This window comes from Hipposideros armiger, unplaced genomic scaffold (assembly GCF_001890085.2).
Source record: "Hipposideros armiger isolate ML-2016 unplaced genomic scaffold, ASM189008v1 scaffold_42, whole genome shotgun sequence".
Classification (NCBI taxonomy): Eukaryota; Metazoa; Chordata; class Mammalia; order Chiroptera; family Hipposideridae; genus Hipposideros; species Hipposideros armiger.
The window spans coordinates 1,560,614-1,579,793 of NW_017731392.1; the positions used below are offsets into that span (position 1 = coordinate 1,560,614).

The 19,180-nt window shown below is 39.4% G+C and overlaps 1 protein-coding gene across 19 annotated transcripts in view; it reads right to left on the bottom strand.

The window, feature by feature from the left end:
• The window catches only part of CPEB3 (cytoplasmic polyadenylation element binding protein 3), a 185,438-nt gene that overhangs the window by 54,048 nt on the left and 112,210 nt on the right, over positions 1 to 19,180 (bottom strand). For 15 of the 19 annotated variants that reach the window (XR_002123583.1, XM_019639029.1, XM_019639033.1 and 12 more), the window contains 2 exons: positions 18,765 to 18,932; positions 16,791 to 16,880 (listed from right to left, as the gene is read on the bottom strand). Coding sequence is in view for 18 of the 19 variants with exons in the window: in XM_019639029.1 (XP_019494574.1) it covers positions 16,791 to 16,880; positions 18,765 to 18,932 (258 nt within the window). In the remaining variant the exon portion in view is untranslated. The remainder of the gene's footprint in view (positions 1 to 16,790; positions 16,881 to 18,764; positions 18,933 to 19,180) is intronic. The other 4 variants (XM_019639031.1, XM_019639023.1, XM_019639019.1 and 1 more) reach the window with 1 other exon arrangement.

Consider the following 19,180-nt stretch of genomic DNA (forward strand, 5'->3'; position numbering starts at 1 on the left):
AGTGTTGGCTCTTTTCTCTGTAAAACGAAGAAACTTAAGTATTTGTCCTGATTATCTTACAGAGATATAGGTTGTGAAATAATATATGTAAAGGTGCTTTGTAAACTAGGATATCATGCAGGTGTCAATTTTTCTTTTACTGCATTTTCAGTTACTTATGTGACATGTAAAATTGAGTTTTGCATATGTCTCATTATAAAAATTAGAGTTAAAATTAATGATATACACTTTCTACTTTGCATCTGCAAGCATTTGGTTAATAAAGGGCAATAATCTAAATACTAAAGAAAAACCTTAATTAAAGTTATTTGAATGACAGGCTTAATATTACTGTAAACAAACAATAAAGTGACTGAATGTTTGCTATTATATATCATTAGCCATTTCCACCAGGAGAATTATCAGATGTGGTATTATTTGATGATTTTAATAAACTCTTTAAATGCAAGTCTATTATAACTATAAATCGAGCTCGTCAAACTGTCACTATGATGGTTCTGCTATTAGTTTGAAAGGAATAAAAAAAGTTGGCAAAAAAATTATAAACTTCCTTTGTTCTTCCTCGCCCTCTAGCCCAGTGGTTCTCAACCTTCCTAATGCCACGACCCCGTAATACAGTTCCTCATGTTGTGGTGACCCCAACCATAAAATTATTTTCGTTGCTACTTTATAACTGTAATTTTGCTACTGTTATGAATCGTAATGTAAATATCTTTTTGTTTTCTGATGGTCTTAGGCAACCCCTGTGAAAGGGTTGTTCGACCCCCAAAGGGATTGCCACCCACAGGTTGAGAACTGCTGCAGCCAATAAGAGATAACATGATTATAAAACTCCTCAAGGGCTGGCCGAGTGGCGCATTGGTTAAGAGCTGGCTTGGGATGCCAGCTCTGAGCAGCAGGACTCCGGTTCCAATCCCACGTGAGGGCCAGTGACGTTGCGCCCTCTACAGCTAAGATGGAGAACAACAGCTCAACCTGGAGCTGGGCTGCTGTGAGTCGCCGGTGACAGCATAGGCTGCAGACCCTGCTGCAGTGGGCTGCTGTGAGCTACCGTGAGTGGCCAGCAGCCAGCGTGAGCAGCCAGCAGCCGCTGTGAGCAGCCGTCCAGAAGCCGGCGACTGATCTGCCTCACCCAGGAAGAGCGCAATGATGGAGCCAACTTGGGCCAGTGAAGCAATGTCCTCCACAACTAGACTGAAGAACAAAAGGACAGCAACTTGTCTGTTCCTCTTCCCCGATTCCCCACTGCCGTTCCCCTCCCCCAATTCCCCAATAAAATCTTTTTAAAAAGTAAATTAAAAAAATAAAAATAAAATAAATAAAATAAAACTCCTCAAGTATCAGAAATGGTGACCTTGTTTCCCAAGTACCTGAGGAGTGTGGGGGGGCTTCAGAGATGGTGGAGCTATGGGAGGCCCTCAACTCAGGGCACTGCTGTGGGTGGAACTATGGGCTCTAGGGGAAGCAGCAGGAGCTCCTGGCACTGTCACCACCAGGCACCTGCGTTACAGGCAGAATGGAAAGCAGCAAATTGGTTGCTTTTCCACTGGTATCAGATTGGTGGTGGGAGGAAGGAGAGAACAGTGAGGGGTTTTTGGAGAAGCCTGGACTGACCAATGTACTTCTCTGGGGTAGAGAGAAAAAGGAAGGTACTGGGGGGAGGGGGGCTGTAAATTGGGATAATTCCATTTTATTTGGCCAGGTTTTTGAAGGGAAAATTTAATTAGAAGATTTTTTTTTCTCTTAATACCTGAGAACACATTAAGTATAACAACCTCCAAAATGTTCTTGGCTACCTTACAAAAACAAAGCTTCCTAGGCATTTAAATACATCATTTTTCATTTTATAATTTTTTACACTGATGCCTAGTACAAAAAACAATCACCACCAATTTACCACAAGCACCAGTTACCAAGCGCTTACAATGTGCCAGGAACTTCACTAATAAACACTTTACATCTGTTAGCTCTTTCCATCCTCACAGTCATTTCATAAGGTAATTATAGTCGTTATGACCATTTTATAGATGAGGAAACTGGAACTCCAAGTGGTTTACACCTCAGATTAAAACGCAAATATTAAATTTGGGGTTAAAATTTAGGTCAGCTTTCATAGCCCTCATTCTTTAGCCATTCCTGCGGTCTCACCTAAAAATGGTGAGATAAAAATTTCAGTATCACTAGCAAATAAGGACTTGCCAATTTATGGTCACTTTTGTGATAGTGATCATTTGACTGCCAAAAAAGTGACAATAAATAATAATAAATAATTCAAGTGTTTTAGTGGCAGGACGTGGTCACCTGTGCTTCAGTCCTATAATTTAAGGCCTATGTAAATATATTTGCATTAAAGCCCACGAAAACTGTATCAAGAAGAGTTGAAATGATGAATTTCAAAATCATCAGGAGAAGCTTAGATTTAGTTTCATTTAGGTTAGTAGAATTTTCTTATTTAGTAGAGATACTTATTGGTTTTCAATGTATTTTTAAGTTGTATATTTAGAATAAAGGCTCTTGAGGCAGTTAAAGAGATTTCATTATATTAAACAAGATTTTAATAAAATGAATATCACTCTCACAGTAATAATCGACTTAAGCAAGAATTGTCACTGTATCCTAAAACCATTGGGTGAATATAGGGAGGGGATACAAGACAAGATACTCATACAATTTTAAAGTATCACTTCACAGATCAGTATTTCAAAGGGAGAAAAAGGTACTTCTCCAACGGAAGGATCTGGCAGATAACACCTTAACCCAATGATCAAACCTAACAGCAGCATATATGAGCACACTGACATCACTGTCCCGTGTCCACCCTACACTGTGTCCTTTTCAGTGCAGCATGTCATCTCGGCAGTAGTCCTGCTAACAGTTTCATCTGAATCTCTTTATGGGGAAGTAATCAGATAACTCCAAATTAAGTGATATTCTATAAAACATCCAGCATGGGCTCTTCAAATGACACAAAGGACAAAAAGCCTAGGAAACTGTCTAAGTTAAAGGAGAGTAAAGAGACATGACAACTAAATGTAAAGGCTAGACTTTGGATATTGGATTAAAAGAAAACCACTTTAAAAAACATTACTGGGGCAATCTGGGTATTTCTTGTTCTCAGGAGACATATGCTACAGCATTTAGGAGTGAGGGGTCTTGATGTCTACAATTTACTCTCAAATGATTCATGAAAAAATATACATGTATATATATACAGACTGACAGAAAAAAGAGAGAGAAAACAAATGTAGCAAAATGCTAACAACTGGTGACAACAGGTGTTTATTGTCCTATTCTTACAACTTTTTTGGTAGGTTTGAAAATTTTCAAAATGAAAATTTGAGAAAAAAATTAAAAACCACAAGGTCTTTCTGAGGAAGAGGGTACTACACACTCCCATTCGCTAAAGAGGTGTGGGGTCTTTTGAAAGACCCAACTGTTCTTAAAAATCAACGAATGCTCTTAGTGATTTTTATATTTCAATAAAGTTCAATGGAAAAATAATTCCAGCTTATAGGACTGTGCCCTGAACTGCTGCTGCCTTCAGAAAATGGTGGCTGGCCAAGCAATGGCTGGTTTCTGATTGAGGTCAGCCAGAAGGGAGGATCCATGGTCTGCACACAGAGAGAGATCTCTCCTCAGAATCCAGGCTCCCTGATTTCCTATGACCTTCCTAGAGAGACCTGAAGGGCAACTCTCCAGCCAGGGCTGCCTTGAGTTCAGACTCTTTTTGGCACAGGAAGTCTGTTTCAAACATTGTCTCTGACCTTGGATTTGAGGTCAGGGGACTTACCTGGTTTGCCTCAGAAGTCTTTGTCTTTGGATTCAATTCAATAGAACCAAAAATATTTAGGAGGTACAAGGCATGATGCTAGGCACTGAAGCTACAAAAATGAATAAGGCAAGAAAGCACCCTGCCCTGGAAAAACTCCACCTGTAAATAAATAATTAAGAAACAACATGGAAAGTGCTATGTTGGGCGTATATCCTACAAAACACTGGTGAGAGACAAATAGAGAAGAGGTGTCCAAAGAGCAGGGAAAGCCACAGAGCAAAGGCCAAACCTGAGCTGGAGGAGAATTACTTTTCCAGGAAGTAAGGGTATTCCAAGGTCAGGAAAGAGCACAGGCCAAGGCATGGAAGGGCAAAGGGCTGGTACATTTGGAAAACAGCAAGTTGTGTTTATTGGAGTATAGGATTGAGGGCGGTGGGTAGGAGGAGATGAAACAGCTCATCACCCTCCCTGCCTGCTACCTGGAGAACACTGCAGGTCTCTGAGCTGGATTCCTTATTCATTTTCCTCTTGGATGAGAACATCTGATCTCCAAGGCTTACTGAACATTTACTATGAGCCCTAGGAACTGCAGGGGAATGTTGACACGAGCAAGTCCTTGTTCTCAAGGAATGGACAAGCTAATGCAAGAAGGTCATGAAGAATAAGTACATAGAGAACTCTAATCTAGAAACAATACATTATGGAGCCTAAAACATATTTTTTAAAATGTAGGTTTTAAAGGTGAACTTCATAGAAAGAAGATAGATTTTTTTTTCCAGTAAAGACATGGATAGAAAAATCAGGGAAGACTTTCCGTAGGTGGTGACACAAGAGACAGACCTTAATGGTATGACATAGGTGAAAAAATGGTGGACACTCCAAGGAAGGAATTAGCCTAAGGTAAGATATTGAGATGGCTCTGCAGGTACTGCCCAAGTCCAGGGATTCCTAAACATTCCAGTTGGATTCAGAAATGAACATATTTCTTTGACTATATTTACTATATAGGGCTGAGGTTCAGACAGTTCAGTTCCAGCCTGTTTTGTGTTTTCTATTACACTAGTAACTATTTCTTTGTGGGCTTGTTGCTTGGCAGGCAGGAGTGAGGGAAGGTAGGAATGGACAAGAAAACAAGTCTGATGGGTAGAACCACATCAGAGATGAAAACTGGCCATCTACTTCCTGGGTTCTAAGTTAAGTCCTGTAGTCCAGGGCAGTGACCTGTGGCATTGGGGCTTAAAGTCTGCTCTTTTTACATAACCACACATTCCTTATATAAAGAGGTCCTTGTGAAATCTGCCAGTCTGTCAGTTCTAGTCACAGTCAGTTCCAACAAGCACCTGACCAAGAAAACTGAGACCAGATTATGGGTGTGGGAGGGAACTGGTCAAACTAGTCGGGCAGTTTTATTATTACCAAGCATGACATTTTCATCAGAGGGAAAAACACTACTATTATTTAGCACCTGCTGAGCCCAAGTACTGTGCTGGTGGGTATGTGCATGGTCTCACATAATCCTCTATTAACTCAGATGAGTAAACTGAGGTTCAGAGATTAAATCATTTGCTCAATTTCACATAGGTTGTAGCTGCTGGTGACCACATCTGAGTCCACAAATACCTAGTTCTTGCCCCACTGCTTGTTGCTCTCTCTCATTCAGCATCAGACAACTGGCAAATTCTACATTTTAGCCTAGTAGACGCTTCCCTACAGATGCCGCTTTCTGGCCTTGCTTGTATATTGCCTGCACTTTGACAGTCGAATTTCTCCTCCTCCTTGCACTTTAATAGTCCTAAGGAATTCTTAGTGCTGCTGTTAGTGGGTTCTCTCTGTGCTGCCGTTCCCTCTCCCCAAGACTAAGGCTGTGCATTCTATTTTGAAAGACAACCCAAGTCTTTGCTCCCAGCTTTCCAAATTTTTCACCAGATTCTCTCAGGCAGCTTTCCACTTCAAACTCTTTCAACTGACAGATCCTCTCTTGGTCTCACTTGCTCATATCCTTAGCCCTATCCAATTGCTGTCAGCAAGTCCTGTCCCAACCTACACCCTCTTCTGAAACATTCTCTCTGCCTCTCAGCCTGCCAAATTCGCACCTTCCCATTTCACTTCCTGAAATCTACTCTCTTCCAAAGAAAGTTCTCATCAGAGCTGGTTTTGGCTTGTCCCCTTCTCCAGCACCCCTGCTTGGGCACAGCCCAGTAGATACTGCTGGGACAGGCGACAAGAAGTCTCTGCTATTTATGTGGCCGCTTGGGCTCTGTCCTGTGGCCTGTGCACTGCTACCACCTACTCCTTTCTATATAGTCCCTCGAACTATCAATGCTTTGAAATCAAAGACTAACTCTTACAGTTCATCTTCAATACAATGCAGATGAGGTGTTTAATAAAACAATTGAAGCTGAGGGTGTGCTAAGCTTTTAACAGCAACAATAGGATGCTATTCCATCTGTCAAAACAGGACAAAACAAAAAGCCCACTCTTGCTGCCCTGCAGTGCAGTTTCCATGTTTTCACAAGCAAATCCTTCATGAGAATGAAAACTTCAATTGATTAAATATTAAAATATAGGATTCACTAAAGAGTATGTGTACTATAAACCTGCGTTTAAAAAAGGTGGGGGTTGGGGGGTGGGAGGAGCATTACTCAAAAGCTTACAAACTGCAAAAGGTTAAATACAGGCTAAAATCCCTCAGCTTCCCAACTTGACCGGTTTATGTAACTCAAAAGGTGGAAAAAACTTGGAATCTGGGCCTAAGACAACACTGACTTATTTCCATTCGAGTTATGCTACAAGGGGAAAAAAATGTGAAGTTTGACAACTTTCCTTTCCAAAGCCAGATTTAGACAAACTGAAGGAAAAAGAAGTAGATGCCATGAATCCAGCCCACTGCAGCTTCACAATGACCTATTTTTGTCCATTTAAAGTAGGGACTTCTTTTCTGTTCTTCAAATGGTATCTCCTTAGCTTGTTGGCTCCAAGTCGATCTGAATCCCAGGAGGCCTGGCTCATGCCAGGTTCACAAACCATGTTGGGATTGTATAAACTTCCACAATGGCATGACTTTGGTCACAAGGACCCGAAGTCAAGCCAGCCTGGTCAGTGCAGAGGAAATGCACCATTAGCAGGAGAAACAGCCACTCCGAAGTACACACCTTACTCAGGGTGGGTGGGGCTCCTGAGAACACAAGGTATGGGTCACTCCTGCATAACTGTCAGGCCTGTTACTGTTCCCATTCACCTGGGCCCTGGGTGGGTCCCTGAACGGCAGGGCTGAAGCTGGCTGCCCAAGTGGGTGGAGGACGACAGCCTCGTCCATTCCACTGCCAGCACCACCGCTTTCTGAATACAGTGTCAGAGCCACGTGGCCAGTCTCCTGTCCAACATCTGCAGCTGGCCGCTATCCTTGCCTTTGCCCCAGAGGTCTCTGCCAACAGTGGTACTGCAGCTGTGCTTACTGCTCAGGAGATGCCAGCTCTTCTCCCTGGCCCCAGCCCCACCATAAGAAGAGGTGAGACTATTGGCAGTGTCAGGAGCAGCTGCATAGAACAGAACCATGGGTAGAAGGCTCAGGATGGGTAGACACTTTTTTGTACCTCTAGACACAGCAACTTTGGATATGGGCTATTTTCCCAGGAGGCAATATAAACATATCTATTATCATAGGAGCTTGTCACGCCAACTTAATCTTCCTAGCTGCCCACAGTCAAGGAAGCAGAACTAAGCCGTTTTTTTGTTTTGTTTTGAAGCAGTCAAGGATTCTAAGGCCACTATCGCTAAGATGGCCTATGTCACAGCTAGGTGTTAAAAGATGAACTGGGCTGATCAGATTCCCTCTCTCTGGAATTCAACTAGAAATATGAAAACAATTTGCCCACTGGAAGCACAAACAGGGAGGAGCACACATGCCAAGCAGAGCTGAGTCATGATAATGGTGGAACATTACAATAAGGAATTAATAGCTTCCACTGCTCAGATCCCTGGCACCTGCCATCCCACAGCACAGCTCCAGGACACCTGGTTCTATCACAGCTCCTATTTTTGGGCTTTCCTTGTCACTCATAACCACAACTCCAATTTTAGGTAGCAGAAGAGAACCTCTTATCCTTATAGTAAAAAAATTCAACTACAAAACAGTACAATCATATCCACAAATGGTGTGGCATCACCCAAGAGGCACCCATGGTTAGGCTATAGGTTAGGCTACAGCTAAAGGACAGCTCAGATCTACCACCTCACCCTAAACCAGCTCTTGGAAATATCCCAGCCATATGAGCATGCATAACAGAATAGAAGAATTCAGGAAAAAGCCAAGGACCACTTTCGTTTTTAAATATCTGTGAAAGTGTAACCTGGGTCATATAGCTTAAGAAGCTAATTTTTATATAGCATACAGCCTTGCAAACAACAGCGTAATTTATCAGATTATGTAGTTTACACCTACCTTTGTTTTCCACAAATGATACACATTAGCACAACAAATAAAACTACTTCCTTTATAATTCACCAGGTAAAATACGGTAATAGCTGTGTGCTTTTCAGGAAAAGACACTTCATGTCTTTGAGTCTCAGTCTAAATTGTGTTACAATGAGATAGTCTGAGATAAGGAACTAAAATTTGATGGACTTTACTCTCTGAGCAAGTAATGAACTCATCACTTGCCAAGATAAAATTTATTCCTTTACCAAGTATCTGAGGGCCAGCCATTGAGGCAGGTATGCAAGGTATAGAGCAGTGAATGAAACATGAAGAATCCTACTCTCATTAAAACTTACTTTCCAATCTGAAAATAAATATAAAAACGTAATTTTTTCAGGTCATGAAAAACACTTTGAAGAAAAATGAGGGTAAGAGGCATAGAGAGCAAGAGGATAGAGGGGTGGTTATTTTAGATAAGTCAGGAAAAAGGAAGTACTACAGCACCAAGAAGACTTAGCTGACCTCAAGGAATAGCAAAGAACTCAGTGTGGCCAGAGTGGGTAAGGAAAAGAATGATAGATAATGTTAAAGAACACCCAAGATTCAACAGATGAGACCCAAGAGGAAAAGGTTTTAAACATTTCACGCATTCATACTAATGAGGTTCCTGGCTTCTGCAGGGGTCCATTATTTTCCAAACACACAGGCAAAAAGGTAAGCCCACAACTGCAATGTACCATTTATCTGGCTTGGAACTAAGCAAGACATGTGCTGCAGCTGTCCAAATTAGCATAAACTTCATAAAGAAAACTGCTTTGGGAAGCCATGTGATAGCAAATCCGGAGTCATTAAGATTTTCATTTCTTTTAACTCTGGTTAAGCTCCTGCACATTTATCCTAAAGAAAGTAATAGGGGGAAAAAACCCATATACAAGGATATATTAACAGAAGCATTCTTTATAATAGCCTAAGTGACCACGAAGCAAGTAAATTATGGTGCAACAATAAGTTAGGCAGCCTTTTTTAAAAATATGAAAATTATGTGGAAACATGGGAGGAAGGAGAAAAGAAAACTGTATCTCTGCTATTGTTACATCCCCACAAAAAAATTTATGAATAAAGACTGGAAGGAAACAGAAAGATCATGGTGGTTGGTTTTGCAGGGGAGGCAGGATTATTCTTATTACTTATAAAATAACACTTGATCAATGCAAACCAGATTGCTTTATTCCGGTTTTACTACTTCATTACAATATTAAGGCCTAGAATTAGGCTAACAATAGAAATTACTGTGATCATGCACTTGACAAGAGGGCCACACACTCATCTCTATTCCATGAAGGACTTCTCATTAACCCTGCAATATCCGATGGTGCTGACTACTGGTGCTTCTTTCCTTTAGCCTTTTCCACAGCCAGACACATTCCCAGCCCTTCATCCACCCACATCTCCACTGCCATGTTCTCTTCTTCCTTTTGGTTCCTAACAAAATGTACTTGTTAACTGTTTTTCATTTTCTTCTCCCTCCTTTCTATAAAGATGACTCTTGAGGGATGTGAACTCCAGCCAGTCTCTTTTCCCAAAGCCCCTAGCCATAATTCCAATTGCCCAATAGGAATTCTCAGATAAAAAATGAGGACATACCAAATTCCACATGTCTTTAATCAAATTGTCAGTACACCAAAGTGGTTTTCTATTGACTCCACTGCATTCAGCAGTGCCATTATTCTCCATTCAGTGGAAGGAATTTTAGCCCAACCCTGCCATTAAATCCACCATCATCATCTGCTCTGTCACTAAGAAACACTGGTCCCTTTTTCCTCTCATTGCAGTAATATCTCAATGTTAATATCTTGGGTCTTTGTGGTCCTTATTACTTCTTATGAGCTTGATTACAGAAAACTCCTAAATAGTCTTACTGGCCCTGCCTAAAAAAAAAAACCAAACCAAACAGAAAAACCCAACCTGTCCCTTACTTAAAAAAAAAAAAAAAAGCCTTTTATGATATCTGGGCACTATGAAAGTATTCTCTGTGTACTTTCTTAATAAGTCCTCATAACAAACTAGAAGTAGACAGTATTATCATTTCCATTTTGTAGATTAAAAAAGAGATTTATGATGCTTAATAATCAGCCCAAGGATACTTGTGATGGCAAGGAGTGGCACAGGAATTCCACGCAGGGCAGCTCACTCCAGAGTATGAACTCTTGATCACTGGTTACCTGGCCCAAGTTCTAGGCCTGGCAGTGAGGCTAACCCCACCTTAATGAAAGCCTGCCTTGACCATGCCTACCTCTGGGCCATTCTTATGCCCGAATGAGAATAGTATAGTGCAGTATTTAAGAAACTTGGGCTCTGAGGTCAGCCTGTTTAGGCTGAAATCTTAGTCATTTTAACACATGACTATGGACAAATGGCCATCTTCTAAACCTGCTTCTTCCTCTATAAAACAAGGAGAATAAACAAAGGTGCCTACCTGTGAATTTGGGAAGATTAAATGAGATTAAGCATAGAAAAATAGCTGTTCCCTGGATCAAAATAAGCACTCAGTAAATGTTAGCCATCCTAATTACCATAATTCCCGCCCCCTACAATTTCTGCCATTCTTTTCCTCCCTAGCTTTGAAGACCAAGGTCTTGCACAGCCCACAGTAATCTGTTCTAAGCAATCCTCCTCTGGCTGCCTAGAATATTTCACTCACTTGTCATTACCCATAAATCTGTATTTTAATAAAAACTAAGCATCATTCATAATACTTATTGTATGCAGTTTTAAGCATGCCACACAGATTTACTTATTTTAATCCTCATCACAACCTTATGAAGCAGGTACTATTATTATCTCTCTTTTGCAGGTGATGAAACAAAGGCACAGAAAGGCTAGACAGCATGCCTAAGGTCATACAACCAATAGGTGGGGGACCCCAGCAAGTTTATTTCCAGAACCCATGCTCTTCACCATTACTTAATGTTTCACATCTGTGTTTCCATTCTCCACTAGAAAACTACAGCCTTATCTACAACAAGAATGATGTCTTCTCTAGATCCCCTCAGAGGCCAAACATAGACTCTTCCCCAGGCTGACATGCAACAAATATTAGACAGAGTAACATTCCTCATGCTGCACGATTATCTGCACTAGGACCTAAGCCCTCTGTCTGCATTTATTCTGTTCTCTTGCCATCCCTTTGCAATAAATATCTGCAAATTACCTGCATCCAAGCTATTATAAATATAATGATGCTGATTAGTATTCTGTATGAATGGGAGATTTGGTTCATGCCCTAAAATTTGGGAGAACCTCTCTTTCCAGGACTCGTAATTTCAGTGCTACTATTCCAGAACTAAAATGCATGAGAATGCAGTCTTAGGAGACTTTTCCTCAATATTTTCATTAGGGTTAGATTTATTTTCATCATCAAGAACTAAATGCAGAAAACATAAAGCAAAGTTGCTTCAATTTTATCAATAGCTATTTGGAAGTATTTTAAACTGATATTTCTAGTTGACCCAACTACATTCTCCCTCCACCCCAAAGACAAACACCACACAAATGCCTTCACATATACTCTCTCTGGGGGACTAGATTACTTTAGGGAAGGAAAAAAAAATCCTACTTCTTCAAGGCTCTTCCTTCTGTACTGTTTTCTCTTCCCTCATTAACATTCCCACCACATTTCCTTCATTTCTTCAAAGGGACTAACGCCCTTTTCATACTCAGTACTTCCCATATGGTAATCCTCTACTTGGAACTTGCTTCCTTACATTTTCTAGCTAACTCTTCAATTTTCAGGTCTGCTTAACTACTGTTATCTCAGAGAAGCTCTTTCCATATTCCCAATCTAAACTGATATCTCCTTTTTAAACTCGCTTGCTGCACTCTCTATTTTTCCTTTAGAGAACTATCACAGTTTGCAATTGTGTTTATTTTGTGACCATTTGACTATTTTCTTATCTCCCCCACAGGACCGTAAGCTCATAAGGTCTGAGAACAAATCATGAAGGCACACACTCTGACTTCCATGCCTTCCCATGCCTCCCATGTTCTCAGTGGCATACTGGAGAACACCAAGCAACTGCCTGCTCATGGCCCGCAGACAGTGCTCCAGAGGTTTCTGCATATCCTCGAATGGTTGGTCAAATGCCTCAGTGGCCCTAGTGCTGAAGAGAGCCCCAGTCTCCATCACCTCCCATTCTGCTCACCTAATAACACTTAAGGAGACAGCTGATGTGCCTAGCCACTGTTTCTCTATGTGGATTTTAAGCCCTCCTTTGAAATGCTGATGGTTTTACAAACCCTACTCTCCACATTCTGACAGATGAATGAATGATTCTGTTTCTTTTATTAGGATACACTTTCTGAGAAAAAGGTCAAAGAGCTCAGTAGTGTACGGTTCATGTTTTCCTCTCTATTTACACAGAAGCCTGAAATGTATGGCAAAACAAACTGTACCTAATGGCCAACCTGAGGTGACCTAAAGAAAAGCACAATCGGAAAGAGGGGCATTACCAAGAAGGCCCAAACCTGAATTAAAACCTAAGGAATGTAAGGAAAAGTATTAACAGCACAAGGGGGCATTAAGAAGGCACAAAATAGTTTAGGATGAACTACTTAGATGTTCCCAGCATTCAAAGCAATGGGCATGGATTCTCAAAGTTAACTTCAATCTTGGAATAACATGAAGTTTCTTTAGGTCCTCCCCAAATGGGTCAACCTTCAGACTTTAGCTAAGAGCAAAACACAAAGGAATCAACAGCATAATAATTATTGCTCCTCCTTGACCCCGATCACCAGAAAGGTAATACAAGCCTGAGGACCAGACTCTGGGGATGCAGATTCTCTTCTTGGCCTGGCCTTCACGGGTCCATCTCAGCACTTAACCTCAGTGTAAAATAAAGGCACCAGCTCTACAGTTCTATATTCTGAAGCTGTTACATAGGAGTGATACCAAAAACCATGGAGTTTATAGAGCTGCTAAACTCTGTACTGCTCAGACCAACCCAAATGTTCTCTCTCCAATTTCAGTAACAAATTTAAGTAGGATATTGTAAATGTGACATATATACAGAATAGGCAGACAAGAAGAATGGTGGTCCAGAAACCTTAAGGAGTAAGATATGATTAAGAGAAGTGAAAATGTTTAGCTTGGAAAAGAGAAGACTTAAAGAAAATCTGATAGTCCTTTAAAGGACACAATTGACCAATGGGTAAAGGTTGCAGGGAAGCATGTGACTCAATAGAAGAACAGAATTTAATAATTAGCTAGGTCTGCAAATATATAGACTTCTGAAATAAAGTGCCTCCTTTGTCACTGGATGTCTCAGAAGCTAAAAGAGCAATTCTCTGGGCTGTTTTAGAGCAGGAGTCAACAGACTTTCAACAAAGAGATTAGAGGGCCACATATAGTCTGTTACATATTCTGCTTTGTGTGTGTGTTTTTACAACCCTGAAAAATATAAAAACCATTCTTAGCTTCTGGGCCACACAAAAATAGGTAGCTTGCCGATCCCTGTTCTGGAGGAATGCTGTCCAATGGACATATGCGTCACACATATAATTTAAAAATTTCCAATAGCTATTGGTTGTCGGAAAAGTCACGATGCATTTTTGCAACGAAAAACATAGAAAAAACACGTCATCATTTTTCCGACAACCCAATAAATTTAAAAGGTAAAAAGAAACAGATGAGGTTAATTTTAATGTATTTTATTTAATCCAATATATCTAAAAATTATCATTTTAACATGTAAACAAAATTACTGAGATCTTTTATCATTTTTAAGACCAAGTCTTTAAAATCCAGTGTGTATTTTATACTTATAGCATATCTCAATTTCAATTAGTCACATTTCAAGTGCTCACTAGCTACATGTGACTAGTGGCTTTGATACTGGACAGAGCAGTTCCAGAGAAACTTGTGCATTCCATTGAGAAACAGAAGAAGCCAATCAATACTTCAGTCTAATGATTCAAATCAATGAGGAGAAAATAGAATAGTCAATAAGTGACTGTTGGGACAAACTGGAATGCTACCTAGAAAAATAAAGCTGAATCTTTTCTTACGTTTAATTCCATTACAAATTCCAGACAGAAATGAGATGTCAATGTAAAAAGGTAAAATAAATTCAAATGACCAGTAAAGTGGGGGAAAATGCCCCCCAAAATATGTTATTTTAATCACCAGATTCTCAAAGATTGAAAAAGAGCCCTATCCTCAGACCCTCAATAAAACTGAGTTTTGTAAATGAGGTACTATTAGTGGGAACATAAAATATGTATGACCTTTCTTAAGGGCAACTTGGCAATATGTATAAACATGTACCTCAGACTTCTGACAATTCACACTAAGAGGTAACTTTTATACTAAAAGAGCAAAAAGATTAAGGCACAAGAATATTCATTAAGCATCATCCATGAGAGAAAACTGGAAGCAAATTAAGTGTCCATTATCAGTAGGACTGATTAAATAAAATAAGGCCATTAACTAAATAGGTTTCTTATAGAAAGGTGTTGATACTGCTGAAGGAAAAATGCAGATTATTAAACAGCATGTATAGTGTGATCCCATTTATGTAAAATTTAAAATTTCATGTAACTGTATATACTTATAAAGAGATATCAGAAGGATATTTAATAAAATTTATACAGTGATTACATCTGATAAGAGGTAGATTTAGGATAATTTTCTTTGGACATGATCATATATTCTCGTATGCTTATCTTCATTTTTACTTTTTTTAAAGATTTTTATTGGGGAATTGGGGGATTGAAACAGCGCTGGGGACTCAGGGAAGGGGAACAGACAAGTTGCTGTCCTTTTGTTCTTCAGTCTAGTTGTGGAGGACGTTGCTTCACTGGCCCATGTTGGTATTATCATTGCGCTCTTCCCGGGTGTGGCAGTTTCTCGCTGGCCATTGGATGGCCACTCACAGCAGCTCATGGCAGCTCACAAAAGCTCACGCCCACTGCCGGGCAGCCCCACTGCAGCCTGCGCCGTCGCCGGCAACTCACGCCAGCCCAGCTCCAGGTCGAACTGTTGTTCACCATCTTAGCTGTAGAGGGCGCAGCATCACTGGCCCTCATGTGGAATCCAAACCGGGGCCCTGCTGCTCAGAGCTGGCATCCCAAGCCAACTCCTAACCAACGTGCCACTCGGCCGGCCCCAATCATCTGACACTTTTTATCCCAGAATTATTTTTACAACCTTCCCAGCATGTTTTTTTTCCAACTGGTACTCTTAGAAATATCTCTTATACCTGTCATTTTACAGAGTATGTTACATGAACCACACTGTGGTGACACATTCTCTCATTGAAATAACACTGTCTTGATTCGCATGTGCAACTAGTACATCGTTTTACATGTGACTTTACAGAGTGTATTACCTGCGGCACAGTGTGGTGAACTCATTCATTCACTGAAATAACATTACTCTGATTCAATGGATTATTAGCATTCTTAAAAATGTGTTTTAAACATGTGTCTTCACATAGTGTCGTAGGCATCACAAAGTGGTGAACACATTCCTTCACGGAAATAAATCAGCATGATGATTTTTCTCTTTTCTGATTAATATAAAACTTTAAAAATTCTTGGAGAGAACTAAGAGAAGAATGTTAAAAGCCAACAAACAGCCCTCTATTTAGTGAAAGCTATAAAGACAGTGGGGAGAAACACAGGCAACAAAGAAACCTAAGAAAACAAACATCAAAAGAAGCCACTTGCCTTCTCCAGGTTAAGCTACAATTTGATTCCTGTAACAAGGCACAGGAAGGACGAGTATTTTGACTCCATCTTCTAGTGGTGAGTGATGGTACACAATAATACATATCAAAAAACAATTCCTTAGAGATGAAAGACATCCTTGAAACACATTTATAGAACATAACACAAGAAGAAAACTTCCTCTTTAACCCAAAACACTCTTCTATATAAATCTAGGAACACACCCAGAGTTATTATCACCAGAAAAAATCCCTAGATTCTGCAGAAATGACAAACTATGAACAAAGTAACGTACTGTCATACCTTCATAAATAATCAAAAAGTCCTACCAAAAATAAGGGAAGCAAGGTCATGTGAAGAGTTCTTTGCTAGTTTGCTCTCCACCCATCATCATGCTTAAGATACAGACATGGATAAAGGTAATTTCATGTAATGTCATTCTTCAGTCACTAGGTTTTCCACGTTTGGGGTTTATAAGATCTATGAAACCACAGGGTTATGGGACACAAATAGAATTTGACTCTAAATAATCTTTTCCTCTCTCATCGCTGACATTCCTCAAAACCCTTTCTCTGAAATCATGAAAAGTTAGCACAAGGCTCATTCACAACAGACTCACAGCATCTCACTATCAATAAAATAGATACCATGAAACAATCAGTGTGCTCCTGAGGGAATAGACTCCAACTAGAAACAGTAAGACACAAAAAGATGATCAATGTTAAAATGTTTTCTTACTTGGGGGGGGAGGGGGAAGTCCACAGATATTTTAAGAGTTAAAAGGCTGCCTTTTATTGAATTATTGTGCTAGCTCTCCAACAGGCAGGCAGGGAGACATTTTAAATGAAGACAGTGGAGACATTTAAAGCGCATTACCTTTAGGAGGAAAATAGGACTTGCTTTCAGCTTTGTGAGGCCAGTCAACGACTAGAGGTCCAAACCTGCGAAAGCTGGCTGTGATCTCATCTATAAAACAAAGGAGAAATCTTACCAAAAGAGAAAAAAATATTGCAAATGGAATAGCATAAAACATATCTTTTTATACAAAAAATGTTTTGAGAGCTATTTTCTAAAGCATTTTTACAGAAGGTAAACCTACTAAGTGAAATACCATTGTTTGGGAGGTACATTTGGTTATTCACTTTCAACCATGTAGAATGTATTTCTAACTATAATTCATTTCCCTTCACTGCCAATAAACTTGATATAAAGAATTTGGAAGAAAAAAAATCAAACATTAGCTAAGGTGATCTCTCTGTCAAGGAAAAAGGAAAATTCTAAAAATAGGAATGTTCTCTTTTTAGAAAAAGGCAAAAGTACACAAAATATTTAAAATATGCTTTCACTTGTGTGAAATAATCTCTAAAGTCTCTAAGATTATTTACCTTAGATTATTATTATTATTCATCTCTAAGATTATTTTAGAAATAGATATTCTTTTAGTCAGGAGTAGGGGAAATAAGGCGGTAATTCTATTTGGTGATAAGAAAAAGTTTCTCTCATACTACACATATAAGGAAAATGTTTCAAAAGTTGTAGCTCAATAAATTTATCTTTTCCTTCTGACTTTTGACTCATATGATGTGGCTTCTAGCCAGGCTTAAGTTGCCACTCTCTCAGCCATGATAAAAACTTTGCCTTACAATAGTTCGGTGGTTACCAGAAGATAAGGGGGCAGTGGGGATGGTAGAAGAGGGTAAAGGGGGTCAAATATATGGTGATGGAAGGAGAACTGACTCTGGGTGCTGAACACACAATGTGATATATAGATGATATATTACAGAATCGTAAACTTGAAACCTATGTAATTTTACTATCCATTGTCACCCCAATAAATTTTAATTAAAACAATAAATAAAACTTTAAAACAAAACAAAAAAACTTTGCCTTAAAGAAAATCCAATCTATAGATGAAATTAACACTACTATGAGAATAGTTTGGAGGAAAATGAGTCTCCAGCTGTGTACAACTTTAAAGCAGTTAGTCTAAAATAAAACTATTTTTAGAGATTATTTTTCTCTTATCATGAAAAAAAAAAAGAAAACCATGATAAATTAAAGAAATGCCATAGCTAGAATAATGCTGGCAAAACAATTCTGTTTTAACAATATTTTTATTGCAGATCCAAGGCCTACTAGAACTAGAGTTGCTGTTTTTTTCCCTTAAGTTCACTCTGTCACAATTTTGTTTCATTTGTCCATTCAACAAATATTTATTGACAACCTACTATGTGCTAACTGTAGGCATAAAAGGAAAGCTTACTTTTTGGATTGGTAGTATTTCAAAAATATTATTAAGAAAATTTCTAATTAGTTTTCATTCCTTTAAAGACACAAGGGGGTTCTCCATTTAATAGGTACCTATACTAAAATATGAGATGGTATGGTCTGATGGACAAGAGCAAAAGCTCTGGAATCAGACTGATTTTGAGTTCCAACTGCACCATTAGCTACATAAAATGGGACGAATTCCTTCTCTCTGATCCTCAGTTTCTGCATCTATAAAATGGAGTGGGTAGGATATGCCTCATAGGATTAAATGAGATATGGTAATGTAAAGCGCTTAGCACGATAATGGGCTTATAGTAAGAGTTTCATAAATATTAGCTCTCATTATTATTTTAAAATTTATCCCCAAATTAATAACTAAGAAATGCGAAGCTGTTGGGAGACTGCTATGTATAAACACGTATATAAACAAAAGGCCTGCAGAATACAGTCTATTACTGATCCATCTATCGAATATATTCCTCTCCTGCACACTAAAGCTGCTTTGAAGAGGAGCGGCAGGGTGAGATCACACCAAGAACAAGCCTGACCTTTATAAAGTCATTCATGAATGTATAGTACCTTCATCGATATCAGGAGGTAGGCCTCCAACAAACACCTTTCTAGAGTAGCGTTCTACTCGTTCCCCATTTTGACAGCGAGTGGGAGAACTTAAGCCAGATGACAAGGACTGGTCGCCGTGACTGTCGTCCAGGAAGGCATCTTCAAAGGGAAAGAGAGAAGACCGACCTGAAACAAATGTGGGAGTTTCTACAGTTAAAATTCTTTTCCTAGACAACAAATGCTTTAATTAGGAGCCAAAGTGCAGAGCAAAGCATAAAAAAAAAAAATGAATCCTGAGTTGTGACTTTTTCCATAGAATAAGCGACTGCAGGTTACTGGGTCTACACAAGTTTATACCAACATTTTGGTGTAAAGGTATACAAGCACATATATGACCGGATTGATACTAAGAAAAAAAGCATCAAAACCTGCAG